Genomic DNA, 15,045 nt, shown 5'->3' with positions numbered 1-15,045 from the left:
CTTATAAGCTTATAAGAATTTTATTATTTGGCTACTAGAGAATTAGTAGACAGACTTGCCAAGTTTTCAACGATAATAACGTATAAATAAGTTGAATGCGGATCTGAAGTAGTTTATACCTCAGTGACTAAGGTGGGGGACAAAACAACATTTGAAATATAATCTTCGATTTGAATACTTTATATATTTTGTGACATTTATTTCTTTTACTAAATATATTGCTTGAATTGAAGATAAGAATGAAATGAATATTTTATATGACGTATCTTTGTGTATTTGGTACTTTCTGTACCTCAGTTTCTTTAATCTATAATCAGTGTTAGTTTAAGAATTAATTGCATCGATTTCGCCGCCACTCACACGACTGCTGAATATCAAATTATTATGTGATAATTCAATATTAAGTATTCTAAGCATGAAAGTGCCATTAGATAGATTATAATCGTTTAAAATAAAAGTGCTCTAAGCATGAGAATACTTTTATGTTTAGTAGCTTTATCAAATGCTGATAGAAATAAAGAAAGTCACGTTATCTATCTACTTTTTGATAAGGTGCAAATTTGATCATTTTTTTCGGGAAAATACCCTTTCTAATTATGACTTTTATACTTGGTAATTTCGACATAATGCGACTTAACTGTGGACTTTCCTTTCTCTTATAGAAAATATTCAAGTGTGAATATTTAAAGTGACACCATTGTATTTAGAATTTGTTAAGTAGACTGATAAGCACTAGGTACACATTTTATTAATAGCTCCTCTCTAAGACTATCTCAATAATGAAATTATTGGGCCTCGGCTCCTTATCAAGTATTTACACAGTCATTTAGCTGATAGCAGTTCAAAGAAGCAAAACTATAATTGTAAACAAACACAACTTATAGAAGACTTTAAAACTTATCTGAAATACAAGCGTGCTTTAATTCTTATCTTCCACATGCTGAGTTTGTCGAATTTCCCTATGCAAAAGTATGCTCTACTTTGCTTTTCCGCTTAAATTGATATTTTCACAGCATTTTTTTATCCATCTGCACAGTTGCGAAAAAAAAAACTTTAGCCAAACATGCATACGGGGGAAAAAAATGTGAATTCTTTGGCATTGTCAGTTTATCTCTCTGGAGCGGTTTACACTTCAACTATTTTGGTTATTTACATTCGAATTGGCACTGTCTGAGCTTAAAGCGAGTGCAGAAAAAACTACGAGAATTTTCTATTTTCGTCTGCCCCAAATATAATATAAGTATTCTTCCGTTCACATGTGCATAGCTTTGGCTTTTATTTATATTGCATGAAGTTTGCTTTGGCTTTCCACATTTTTCTCAACGCATATTAAAGTCGATGCGTAAATTAAATATGTGTATGTAAAAAATATTTTTACATTTTCCGTACAAGTATCTGCATATTAGAGCTGAGCTTGCAGTTTTTAATTAAGCGCGACAACATGAAAAAGCTTCTTTTATCTGATGTCGTCACATCATGCAACATGGCAGCCTGCAACATTAAAAATGCAGCTCATGGAAAATGAGGCATGTGCAACAAACTGAAAACTGCATTTAAAGTTTTTCCCTCTAGGCCAGACATGGAAAATTCTATCTTCCTATCTAACGGCACAGCTGAAAATGTCATTAAAAATAATCGCATGAGTTTTGCGGTTCTTTTTTCTTTTTTTATATTTTTTTGTTGTTTGTCACCCGAAAAAACTTCATTTGTGTTATGCTAATTATAAATTAATTGCAAAAATGGACAAAAGTCGAAAAGCCACAAATTAACTAATTAATATATTCATTATAAATAAACTGAAATATTTTAATATACAGCAAATAAATGTGCATAATTAATCAATTAAAACGACACAAAAAAAAGACATGTTCAGAATCAACATGAATATTTGCTAACTTTTTAAGGCTTTAACAAATATTTCTTTGCAAACAAAGAGTAAAAGTCTCTTTTTAAGAATTATTATTTGTTACTTCAGAAATCTTTTGCAAGCCATCAAGAATTTGCAATCCAACCATAGATGGCGCTACTAACTAATTTGCAGTCTTTCATTCATGATCGTATTGAAAGCCGCACAAACAAATGGACAGTAGATGGCGCTGCTATCTACATTTTTGTCTTTCATTCATGAAAATAATGGGTTAAAAAGCATCAGCTTACATTATTTTGTATTTACTGAAATATCACAAAAAAAAGTTTACTGCTTTTGAAACAAAAACCAAAAGGGCATAAAAGGCCAAGGAAATAAAGTATGTGCTGCCTTTTTGTCAAGCCAAATAGCCAGCAAGATAATTAAAGTTTTTTAATGCAAATCAATTGAGCGCACTCACACTCATTTCTTGCGAATACATGAAATGCCTTAAGCTTACTCATTCATTGGCGAGCCGAGCAGTCATTGACTTGGCTTTAAACTCGATTCGCATTCAGAAAGCCAACCCACCAAGCCAAGTTCCAAGCTAAAGCTAAAGCTGAAGCCAACGAGCACAAAATTAATTACGAAATCTCTCACAGCAAATGTGTTGAACTCATAAAGCACAAGTGAATACAAAATAAAAAGCGAAATGGGAAACAAGACGAAATGAGAAGTGAATCAAAAATAAGAGCAGGAAAATGCCAGCTAAAACCGTGCACAAAAGAGGCAGCTGGCAGGTTGTTCAACCTTAACATTGGCAAGACCTTCGTCAAATTGCAAGAAGTGCTGGTTAATTAGAGGAAGACTGCGCACAAATCACTAGCAAACACAAAAAAAGAGGGAATTCCCGCTGGTAATTGCATAATTAAATTAATTAATTAGTAATGCATTCGATGCAAATTTTCTAAAGAGTTCAACTGCAATAAGTCTACTAAACAAATCTCAACTGCCATTCAATTTTCCCCTGTTTACCAAAGCTGCCTCAAGGCTGAGGCCATGCCCCTGTCCCCTATCCCTGTCCACAACCCATGTGCAAACAATGACAACACTCGAATTGCAATTTCTATTGCCGCAACAGCAACAGCTGCTGCCAGAGAGGCGGAAGTGCTGCTCATATGTGCGTAGGAAATTCTTCAAGCGCAGCAATGCCAACAACTGGACATCAGGCAGGAAAAATGACTGGGAGAGTAATAGAGATGGAGTTAAGAGGGAGAGAGACTTCGGTGAGGTATGGTATTAATTGCAGTTGCTGTGTCAGCAAAAAGCCAGTGAAAGCTGCAACTTTGCAACCTGCAACCAGCGCAAGCTGCAAGTTATAAAGCAAACAGAGCTGAAACTTTGCTGACAATTTTGTTTGTTGCGATTGCTGTTTTTTTTAGCATACCCAATACTAATAGAGTAAAGGGGTATATTAACTTTGAAGCTATAAAGTAACCTTGTATTATGAATATTTTTTTTTTTACTTTAATTTTTTTTCTCTCTTTTTAATCTTTCTATTTTACCAATAAGTAAATTGTACAATAATTTAATATGATTGTAAAGTATGCAAACATCGCAAAAAAGATTAATAATATTTAATTAAGGACAGCAAATTCTATTAACAATTCGATTTCATTTTTTCAATATTGAATTTTAATATAAAGTAGTAGATTTTTATCAGCATCACAAAAATAGTTAACGAGTATCGCTCAGTCGTTCACATTCGTATGCAACTTTACAACTGGCGGCAGTTGCCGCAGCTTGTTGTTGCAACAGATTCGTTGACCATTCAAGATATGAGATATGCGTATTTTGCATGCCTGATTGAGGCTGCCACCGCTTGTTGCTGCTCCAATTTGCGACACGGCACGCAGAGAGTTGTTGCTGCCCATTGTTGCTGCCACACTTCAGCAACTTCCAGCAGCGTTGCACAAAGACTCACACTCACACACACCCAGAGAGACTCTGTTGGTGTTATGTCGCCCGTTGTTGCTAATTTAAAGTCTGCCGTGTGACGATGACGACGACGACGACGACGTCGACGGCATCGGCATCGGCGGCAAATTTCAGACTTCAGTTGAGCTTTAAACGCGACGCCGCGCGGTTGCACAACCCAAACGAGAAGCGAGGCAACTTTAAGTAACGCTTGAAGACCATTTAGAGTCTCTCTCCGTGTGTGTTAGTGTGTATGTGTGAGTGTGTGTTTCTTCTGGCTGCCAATTATGCCACATGCATAACGCTGTCGACCCGTATTTATGGCCGCAAATCGAAAGTGGTACGCGCTAAATGAACCGCAGCTAATTAACAACAAACAACAAAATATTAATACTAATAATAACAGTCGAAAATAATAACATACGTGTTAATAATAATAATAATAAAAGTTACATGACCACAATGTGTGGCATGCAAATGCGCTCGCTGTCTTTGCCAATAGCTAAATGCGATTAGTGGTTGTTGTTGTTGTTGTTGTTGTTTGTGGTGGATGTTGCTACAATTCTTGTTGTTGCTGTTGCCATTAAAATATCTGTGTGTGTGTCGGCGTGTTTGTGGCGCCGAGCACGCTTGACCTGCTCATTTATCACTTGACCAAAAACAAAACAAAACGCAAACACACGAAACAAGCGTGAATAACCAGCTACCACAGCTTGCCACAGATTTAATACCCTCGTCCAACACACTCCCAAAGCGGTTGCTTCGGCTTCAATCAAGTTTGGACACAAAATAATCATGATTGAAATTTTAATCAAATAATTCGATCAGCATAATTGTTCATACAGCTTAATAGCTGAGCTACACTGAGATTATTCCTTATGAATCTTTTTTAACTAAGCTATAAAATGTAATTCAATGTAAATCATAAAAAATAATACTAAATATTAAGATTAATATTAAAGTCAAGCAATATTAAATATATTATTTTTCTCAAAATTTGTTTCACGCCGAAAGTAACACAGTGATCATTCTTTTTGAATTTACCTTAACTGAGCTATAAAGTAAATCCCAATGTTAATCTTAAAAAATGTATATTTTTAATGGATTTTTGCTATAGCCAAGCACAAGAGTAATTAATCTTATTGAATTTATTTTAGCTGAGCTATAAAATATAATTTATATATACATATGTTATATATAACAAACCCAAATTTAAATAATAAAAATAAATATATAGAATGAATTATTGCTAAACGGCACTTAAAATAATAATTAAAGCCAAGGAAAAGACTTATTGAAGCAAAATAAATTTTGCCATAAATCTTAAAAGAAGTATAATAAATGGCTTCTTGCTATATATTCCTTTAAATTTGCATCAAACCCAAAGAAAATCATTTGTTAGTATTTTTTAAATTTATTTGAAATGTCATATAAAATATATTTTAATCATGTCAGCAAGCGCAAATATAAGTCATATAAAAATTGAATATTAAATGAACTATGGCTATAGAAGGATGAAAGTTTTAATTAAATTTGTGCTGCAAAAAAATGAAAAGACTGTCAATATGCATCAGATAAAGTTGCTCACTTCATATCAAAAACAGGTGTGTGATTCAATCACTGAGACTTAATGAATTTCAATTAAATTCCACAAAAAATATTATCAACTTTAATTAATAAAGATTGAATAAGCTATCTGTTCAAGCAATCAACTTTTGGACATAATAATAATTATTATTATTATCTGTTAAACATGTGGAAAACTTCTTTAGAAGTTGTATCAATGGAGATGATAAATAAATAAAACAGAGCTTGTTTAACTGAATTGACATGTATTTTTGTGCTTTCCTACATGTCGGGAGAATGTCATTTTGCTTGTAAGGTGTTATACAATAAATTATAAAAACAATGCGACCCTTTTGGCACAGCTTCGAGTATTTTATTGCTTTTTTATCGAGCCATAAACAGAAGGCGCACGTTTCGCGATTTTCATTCAAAAATAAATGCAACATACAAAGAGCAAAAACATCGAAAACGACAACAACAACTTTAACAACAACAATAAAACAGAACAAAAGCAATAACAATTTGCATATTGCTGTTTCTGTGTCTGTTATTGGGATTTAAAAATGATTACAGCATTTGCTAGACTGTCAAAAACTAGAGAATAAAAAGACCGTAAAATCTGTGAAATTACAAATAAATAAAAAGGCGACAGTAAATGAAAAAGAGCTAAAGAAAAACTACAAAAGTGAGAGTGAGAGAAAGAGAGAAATAGAGAAATGCTATTTCGTCGCAGTTGTACGTATAATGTGGAGCAATCGACGCGACATTATGCAAAGGTAAAACATTGCATTACGAATCGAATCGAATGAAATGTACGTGCTAAAGATAAAACCAAAACATACTTTATAGCAATAAGTTTGTGAATATGAATATGAATATGAATAGTGTGTGGCAGAGTCTCGTTAGCAGATAGAAAGCATTTGCGATTATTAAAATATGCAAATATCTTCAACGTTTTGATACGTGTAGATTGTGAAACCGCGTTTGCCGCATAATTATGCATCCATATAACGAGTGCTTTGCATATGTCATTCATTTGAAGATTATGCTGCGTATTCATTAAGCCAAAGTCTAGTGAATGAAATGAATGTGAAGCAAGCTCTTATCATGGGCTCTAAATGGGCAGAGCTTAGCTCCCACTAGATACAAAAATAAAGACATAAATATGCAGACTATTTGTCTAAGCGCCCTTTATATAATGAATATATTAATATTTGGTTCGATTCGATTGGAGCAGAATCTTTTATGTGTATACCTTAAACTAATTTGGTAATATTAATTAGAGTTGAACAACTATATTAACAACGTTAAAAGTTTAATTTTGAAAAGCAGAATCATCTTCATTTCTACTTTAATCTGATTTCGTAATATTAGAGATGAATAACTTTATTAATGATATTAAACGTTCAATTTAAACAAAAATCATCTGTATTTCTACCTTCAACTAATTTGTTCATATGAATTAGAGCTTGCTTACTCTGCTGACCTAGAGCTAATTTTTACTTTCAAATAAAAGATAACATTGTTAAAGCAATGTTTGATCAAATGTCTACCATAATGAATGAATATAAAATAAAATATATTGATTAATGATTCAATTCGATTAGAGCAGACTTAATTGTATTTCTACCCTAAATTGGTAATATAATTTAAAGTTGAAATATTAATTAATAAATTGAAATTTTCTATTGATATATAATTTAGCTTTAAATAAACTGAATACAATTATAGACTGCTCTTAAGCTTTTTAGCTCTATTTAGAACCCCAACAAATTGTGTGTTTCACATGTGTAAGTAAACACTACTTTTTTATATCTATGTTACCTAATCGAAGTTCGAAATAAACTTGCCAAAAATGCCTTAAGGCAGATCCTTCTTTTTAGTCAGTCGATTTTCAATTAAAATGTACACAATACCCACGTCTAAACTGCTGCTGCGCATAACAAAAAGAATCTCAAACAACAATCCGATGTGGAAAGAGAAATTGAAATGAATCCTCCCAGTTTGCTTGTGGCAGTCATCAGTGGAATTGAAAGCGCTATTGCAAAAAATTGAAAAACAAAGCACAAACTGCACAAAAAATTGCAACAAATTGGAAAAAGAAAAATAGAAAATACGCTTTTTACTATATCGAATATTGTCTGCTTGAATTGCTGTGTTAACTTTCCGTCGAACTATAAATGCAGATATTATTGCGAACTGAGTAAATAAAATACTTTATGTTTGGGTCATAAATGTAAAAGCTATTCTCAATAATTGAGGAAAATCGAGAAGATAAAAGCAAAGTTAATGTGTGGCAATTACCAGATTATTTTTCTTAATTCGTATATTGCGCATAATCTTTTTTTTTTGGCAGTTAAACTAAACACAATTCAGGTATTTATTTGCCAAAGTGTGCAAAACTCATTACAAAGGTGCTTGATAAGCAGAAAACATCAAAAACCAAGGCGAATGTCCCACATTTAGTTTTGTGTTTCTACCACGAAACCGCTAAAAATTGCAATTAAAATGTTTTCCAAGTAATTCTCAATTTTAGTGTTGTTTATGTGTGTCGATTGTGGGGGGTCAAATTCAATGAATGAATAAATGAATGAGAATAAACGCCATGAAAATTATCTAAATATTTGGTCAAAAATTCCGTCCGCACTTAAGGCCACAAAACTGTGCCAACAAATTAGAAAGCAATCAAAATTTTCGAACGTGAAAGGAGAGACGGAAATGGGCGGAAAGAGAAGAGAAGAATAAGATGGAGAAGGAGGAGAAGGAGAGAAGAACAGCAAAAGGCAAGTGGAAAATACTTTTGGCTTGTCAAAAACAAAAGTCGCCATAAATCAAATGGAAGTAAATGAAATTTCTAAGTGGAACGCGTGAAATTCAACTCGGCACTTGACCAGCAACAATAACAACAACAACTACCACAACAAAAGCAACGCAAACAACAACAACTACAACAAATGTAATTACACGTCGCATGAATGATTAAATTATGTTTTATAGCGGATCCCAAGTCTTTGATGCTTTTGTTGTTGTTGTTGTGAGTGTGGCATTTACCTCCGACCTGCTGCATGTGTAATAACTGTAAAGAAAACTCAAGCACAGCAACAACAACAACAATAAGAACAAACACGCACACAAACATACACGAATACAAATACAGACACACACACACGCCGCCAACTAATGCGAGTTTAACAATTTTGCGGTCGTGTTTAAGTCTTGTTAAGCCAATTACATGCGCTGCCTCTCTCAGACCCTCAAACGAAGACCAAGACTTCAACTCAGACTTAGTCTGAGGCACAGAGACAGTCGCATCAAAGACAGAAAGAGAGAGAGAGAAAGGGAGAAAGAGAGATAAATACTGAGCTAGAGCCCGACTTAAGCCAACAGAAATGAGGCTGGGCCCTCGGGTGCTGCCAAGAAGTTGTCTTCTGGGAAATGAAAACAAACAACAACAGCAAAGGCAACAGCAACATCAACAGCAAGCAAACAAACAAAACGAACCACAGATGCAAACTTAGAACTTAGAAATATATAATCATGTGCAATTAGCAAAACGCAACTAAGAAATACCCTTCAAAGTTAAAGAGGTCTCTAAATTGAAGTAAAATTTAAATTAATATTTGAGTTATTCGTATAATCATAAATTTCAAATAAGTTCACAGTCAATTTTAGAGGCTTACATCTGTAAGCAAGCAGCATAAAAAATGGCTCAAATATTGTTAAAATATGTCTGCCGTTGAATTGATTTTCAGATGCTTACATCTTCATCGAAATTTTTACAAATAAATTATGTACTCATCAACATAAAAAATGTCTTAAATATCTAAGACTTTTATTACGTAGATGTTGCCTTCTACTTTATATTTAAATTTACCTAAAACATCAAGTTTATTTTTCTCTTAATTCAGCATAAATCGTAAATTAAATTAAAAGGACTTTAAACTATAAAATTTGCAAATTACCTTATAGGAAAATTGAACATTATTAGCCTCAAATATATGCTAACTCATACGCCACACTAAGCGCACTAATTATAGGGTATGCAATGTAAGCAGAGCAATGCAAAATGCAGACTCGTTGAGTGAAATGGAATGAAATGTCATTTCCAAAATGCGGTTAGACGATTCTTAGGGAATTGTTTTCGCATTTGGAGCTTCAACTGTCAACCGAATTGCATTTTTCGGTCAGTATTCTGTTTATTATTTGTCATCGTAGTTGTTGTTGCTGCTGTTGTGGTTGTTATTGCTGTCATTGTGATCCGGATTTGGAGAGCTGAGTAACTTCCGTTGCGGAAATGATTGAAAATTTGTGTATGTGTGTGTGTGTGTGTGTGTGCAATGAAGCGATTACAGCGTGTAAGCAAATGTTTGCAACAAATTGTGGCACATTGAGCAATTAGCAAACACAGCCAAAGGACACTCTGTAAAATGTCAACAAGAGCCAGGCAAAGTTTGCTGTCTCAACTGTGCAACTGTGTGTGTGTGTGTCTGTGTGTGTGTGCAAAGTGTTTCGACCGCAAACTGTTTAATCTTTTAGCTACAACTAAAGTTGAGCAGCTTACGCCCCTATCTCTTTACCATTTTCTCACTCACTTTTCATCATCCACGTTTTGCTTATTCCTAACTCACTTCTCATTTCTCTTTTCGTGTTTTTTGCTTTTTCCAGAGCTCCGTCACTTTGTGTAATCTTGGCGTGGGCGCCACATTTGGCGAATCAATACTACACGACCTGCCACGCGACAGCACCGTGGTAACGAAGACAACCTGCGAGCTGCTGCGCGTCGAACAGCAGGACTTTCGACTCATCTGGGAGGTAAGCGCTAACACAACAACAACAACACACCGCGTATACGTAATATTCATATTCCATACATATTATATACACATTTCATTCCACAACAACTCAAGTGTCGTGTGCGCTGTCACAAATGACACTAGCTTAATGATTAAACACGAAAGTGTTAATTGACATGGAAATAAATGATGCTCTCACGAATAGCTGCTCGAACTCATTAAACTCATCCATTAGGAATTGCAAAAAAAAAAAACTAAATTAACTAGGTAATCTCAACGCACTTTCAAGTGAAAAGCTCTTGAGTTATAACAGCACTTTAAACTCTAGAAATTCATAAACAACTGCTTAGAAAGATCATTAAAATTATAGCAATTAAAGAAAAAAGTTCATTGAAAGTGAAGCATATTTTAAATGCTAAATCACAACAAGGTTTAACTTAAACGTTTTTTTAAGCTGTACAAAATTATTTAAATTGGCTAAGAAAGCGCATTAGAATTGTAGCAAATAAATATTTTAAATTAATTAGGAAATTAATTAGTAAATTGCAACTCATTGCAACTAAGCAGCTGCTCAAATAAAACAAACAAACAAACAGTTATTCAAATTGGAATAAAAATGCTGAGAAAGCTCATCAAAATTGTAGTAATTTTAAAACAAAGTTTGTTTTGAAGCGAGTGATATTTGAAATGCTTACGATTATAAATATTAATCATTAAATTACAATTTACCTAGAAAGCTTATGACACGTAGAGCTATATGGATTCAAATAAAACTGAATAGAAAGCTCCTTAAAATGAAAGCAATTGCCCAAAAAGCTTATTAACAGTAAATCATATTTTAAATGCTTTCGAGTATCAATTATCAAAAACACTTTAACATAAAAGCTTTTGAAATGAATAGTTGGTTAAGCTCCACAAATTCATACAAAGCTGCTTAGAAAGCGCATTAAAATTATAAATCGTATTGGCAAGCTTACATCCGCTTATGAAGGCTATAAAACATACTTACTTTTGGTTTCATGACTTCAACGTTGCGCACATAAAAGCTGTATACTGGCTCAACTGGTTATTAAGCTAAACCCGTCGCTTAAGTGTCAATTGCAGCCAGTGTCATTGGGACTCAGGCGACGAAAGGCGACGCTTTTCTTAAGCATTTTGTCGAGCACTCATTAAAAGCAACAAACACACACAGAAAGACACACATTTATGTGAGACCTTAGCCACGTTAATGAGCAGCTGCATGGCATTGAAGCAGCAAAATGGTGGAAGGAGATGGTTGGCTGTCTTCCTGACTTTGCCAAACATTTGCGGTATTTGCGTCATTGTGAAAATATTTAATTAAAATTTCAATTAACAATTAATGATGCGACCGCCAGGCAAACACCACAATACGCTTCCTTCCCCGGCCGAGAGCTAAGCAAATGAAGTAGAAAGGACTCGAAAAATGGCGGGGCAGGAGACATAAGTTGGCATAAGTAAATGAAACTGTCGACTCATTGGCCACATTTGGCAATTATTTATTGGGCAAAAACCATTACGCATATTGAATTAAACTCCAATGACGAGTTGAGCTGGCTAATCGATTGTTGTTTCACTAATGCAAACTCTAGTAGTGAAATGGAGCAATCGATGCATCAACTTAATTAGAAACTAGTCGAGTCGAATCTGAAGATTATTGTAAGCTAATTGAATTGAATGCAAAGGGTCTGTGGAGAACCGAAACGGACTTTCGAGAGCCCAATCCGATTCAATCAGAAGCCATTATATTTGCATTAGGCTAACTTTTGAGCACACAGAAAGAAAGCCACAGAATTTCGGGGCAACAAAGTTTTCAATCTGAATGACAAAATACCAAATATTTGATAGGCAAACCCCAAAACACAACCACACGCACACACACAAAGCTAGAATACGCAACATAGTTGCCAGAGTAAAGAAGATTCTTTCTGTCAGAGCAACCGAACTGTGTGGCATTGACTTGCCTTCCCTCTGCCCCTTAAGGGCAACAAATGCTGCCACATTGAATGCGAACACGCACAAAAGGTATAAACCACACACAGACACACACTCCCACACACACACTCACACAAAGACAGAGTTACTCACTTACAGATAGGGATAGAAAAGAGAAGGAAGAGAAGATGAATGAATGCATATTTACCACAAATTGGGGCAACATTGGCTAACCCCCACAGTGGAAGTCAATTGCCCCTTTGCCCCATTTTGCCAACTTGCCACTGCGCCACAAAATGCTTGATGGCCAACGATAACAAAGTAGCTGCTGCTGCAGTAGCACGCAGCGCAAACACATATTACGTATACGCAATGTGCAACAATGCAAGAGAGTTAAGCGTCTGCCACATAAAATGTTGCCACTGTGTGCAACAGTGCAACAGTTGCAACCTGACTACTGCGAGCAAATGCGATCAAATCTGTTTAAATTGATAATATATAACGCGAGCAGTTGTCACTACAAAATTCACACGCTCTGCTGCTCCTCACTGATAGAGTTTATAGGTGTGTGTGATATGTTTCTGTGTGTGTGCGGAGTGTCTGTGTATGTTTGCTGTGTCTTTTAAGTACCTGGAAATTGCACGATTTATGTGCAAGATGTGAAAGGTGAAGGAGGAAAGATGATGAAAGAAGGAATTTAGAAAGTGCTGACAAAGTAAAGGGGAGAGCAGCAAAGAACTTGCAAGGATTATATCGATTTACTGACTGCCTTTTTGTACATAGTTTGCCAGACCACAAATGTGCAGTGAACTTGATCAGCTAGAATCTAGATGGTTATTGAATGCAAAATAATATCGCAATCACAAGAATTTCAGTTAGTAATTTCATATGAATAATTACTTTACTGGAATAATACAATATTAACTTCAGCTTATAATTTAATTTTAAAACGTAGAACATTTTATTGGAAGAGGTAAATAAATATTGCAAGTGAACAAAAACTAAAAAGTTATTGAATTTCACTTTAATAACAAATTACCTTTATTGAAGAGGCATTTTACAAGTGAGCGTATTTCATTTTCAATAAAATGTACCAACTTTGAATGATAAAATTCAGTACAAATCAAAGCAAGAAACAAAATATTTCATAGAGAAAAAAGAATTCACGAAAAACTCATAAATGTTTAGCTAATAAAAAAAGCTGTGAATAGAATCTACAAATTCATTCTATAAAGCAGAATATTACTCGACGAATTGCGATTGTGATGTGCATAATTTATTACTGCAAATATTAATTGCAAAACGTCAAAATTATAGACTAATGTAAACAGAAATTGTTTTTCAATTTACTTAATTTCTAAATATTTTTCAATCACTCATTAAAATAATTGACTGATTGTAATTGGAAAATATGTCAATTACTGTGTTGCCAGTAAATAAACTGCATTCAATAATCACTTTTCTAATAAATTAGATAATCACAGCGATTTACATACATAGTTGCAAATTAATTTATTATTACTTTTATAATGAGAAAACAAGTAAGAAAGCTACAGACGAGTGAGATCGACTGTGAGACACCCGGCGCCCACTTTGAATAAAAGCAAAGTGTTCTTAAAATATATTAAAATATATTGATACAAATTCTACCATAGATCACAAAAAATTTTTTTAAATAACTTCAACAATTTTTATCTGATTGCAACCAAATTTTTGAGAATCATCAATACTTTAGTTGTTATTGCACATATCGAAAATCCTCCTATAATACCCTTCAACCCTATGGGTAGCAGGTATATTGAGTGAATGAATGCTAAATAAAAAACAATTAAATATAATTATCTGAAATATTAAATTGTACCTAATTGTGAATGGCATTTTAGTAAAATGGAAATGCAATCAGTAATTGAATAACTAAAAATTAGGCTAACTCCAATTGATTGCTCAGTTCTGGTTACTACCTATCTCTCTTTGTCTATGGTACATGCAACAATGCAGTGGCAACTGATAGAGGTCTAAACCCTTCAACAGTTGCAAACAGTTAAATACAAATGAAGCGCGTGGCAAGTGCAATTATTTCATGTTCACACACACACACACAAACTGACACATTGATAGGTGGCTGTGGCTAATGGCAGGTGGCAAGTGGCAAGTGGCAAGTGTCTGCGGAAATTAGACTCGGCATTTGTGGCAGCACAGAATGCGGCACTCGGCAGAATTGCAATTGAAATGCGAAAATTGCTCGTGTTCATTTGTAACTCAATTATTTGGCCGCTCCGAATGTAGCAAACGCTTGAACGCTTGAGTGGCGGGGCAAGAATATGCCTGCATAAATTCAAAGCCAATCGATTTGTAAATATTTGCATTTAATTTCGTGTCTCGGCGCATTTCATAATTCTCGAGAGAGAGAGAGAGAGAGACCAACATCATCCAACACAATTGTACACATGTGGTATACGTAATGCGCACTCCATAAATAATAGAAAAGCGCAACGGCATTCGGCATTGCCCAGCTGCACAACATGCAACTGCAACAGCAACAACAACAACAACTACTACGAGAACAACATACACACACACGTTGCGTGTCCATGGACATTGCGGTTATTTATTTATGCACAAACGCAAGTTGCATACAGAAGTATAACTGCAACTTAGAACGAGAGCACGCACACACACACACACACACACACATACAGACACCCAGAGAGTGAGGGAAATAAATTAAGTATATGTGTGTGCAGTAGGGAAATAAAATGCTTTACAACATATGCAAGACATTCTTAGAAGTGTAATTACCTGGCATTACTTGCGTAATGCCTGTAATTACCAACACAGTTAAAAGAGTAATTTCAAATGCAATAACTTAAGTAACATTTACTTAAAGTTACGGTATAAATTTAATGAAAT

At 34.4% G+C, this 15,045-nt stretch overlaps 1 protein-coding gene across 5 annotated transcripts in view; it reads left to right on the top strand.

Annotated features, from left to right (window-relative positions):
* Positions 1-15,045, top strand: part of LOC132791777 (rap guanine nucleotide exchange factor 4) — a 76,160-nt gene that overhangs the window by 45,138 nt on the left and 15,977 nt on the right. For 3 of the 5 annotated variants that reach the window (XM_060800830.1, XM_060800829.1, XM_060800833.1), the window contains one exon: positions 10,055-10,201. In XM_060800830.1, coding sequence (XP_060656813.1) covers positions 10,055-10,201 — 147 coding nt within the window. Of the gene's footprint in view, positions 1-5,950; positions 6,202-10,054; positions 10,202-15,045 lie in introns of those variants that run through there. The other 2 variants (XM_060800832.1, XM_060800835.1) reach the window with 2 other exon arrangements.

This window comes from Drosophila nasuta, chromosome 3 (genome assembly GCF_023558535.2).
Source record: "Drosophila nasuta strain 15112-1781.00 chromosome 3, ASM2355853v1, whole genome shotgun sequence".
NCBI classification, from domain to species: Eukaryota; Metazoa; Arthropoda; class Insecta; order Diptera; family Drosophilidae; genus Drosophila; species Drosophila nasuta.
This window is presented reverse-complemented; position numbering and strand designations above follow the sequence as displayed.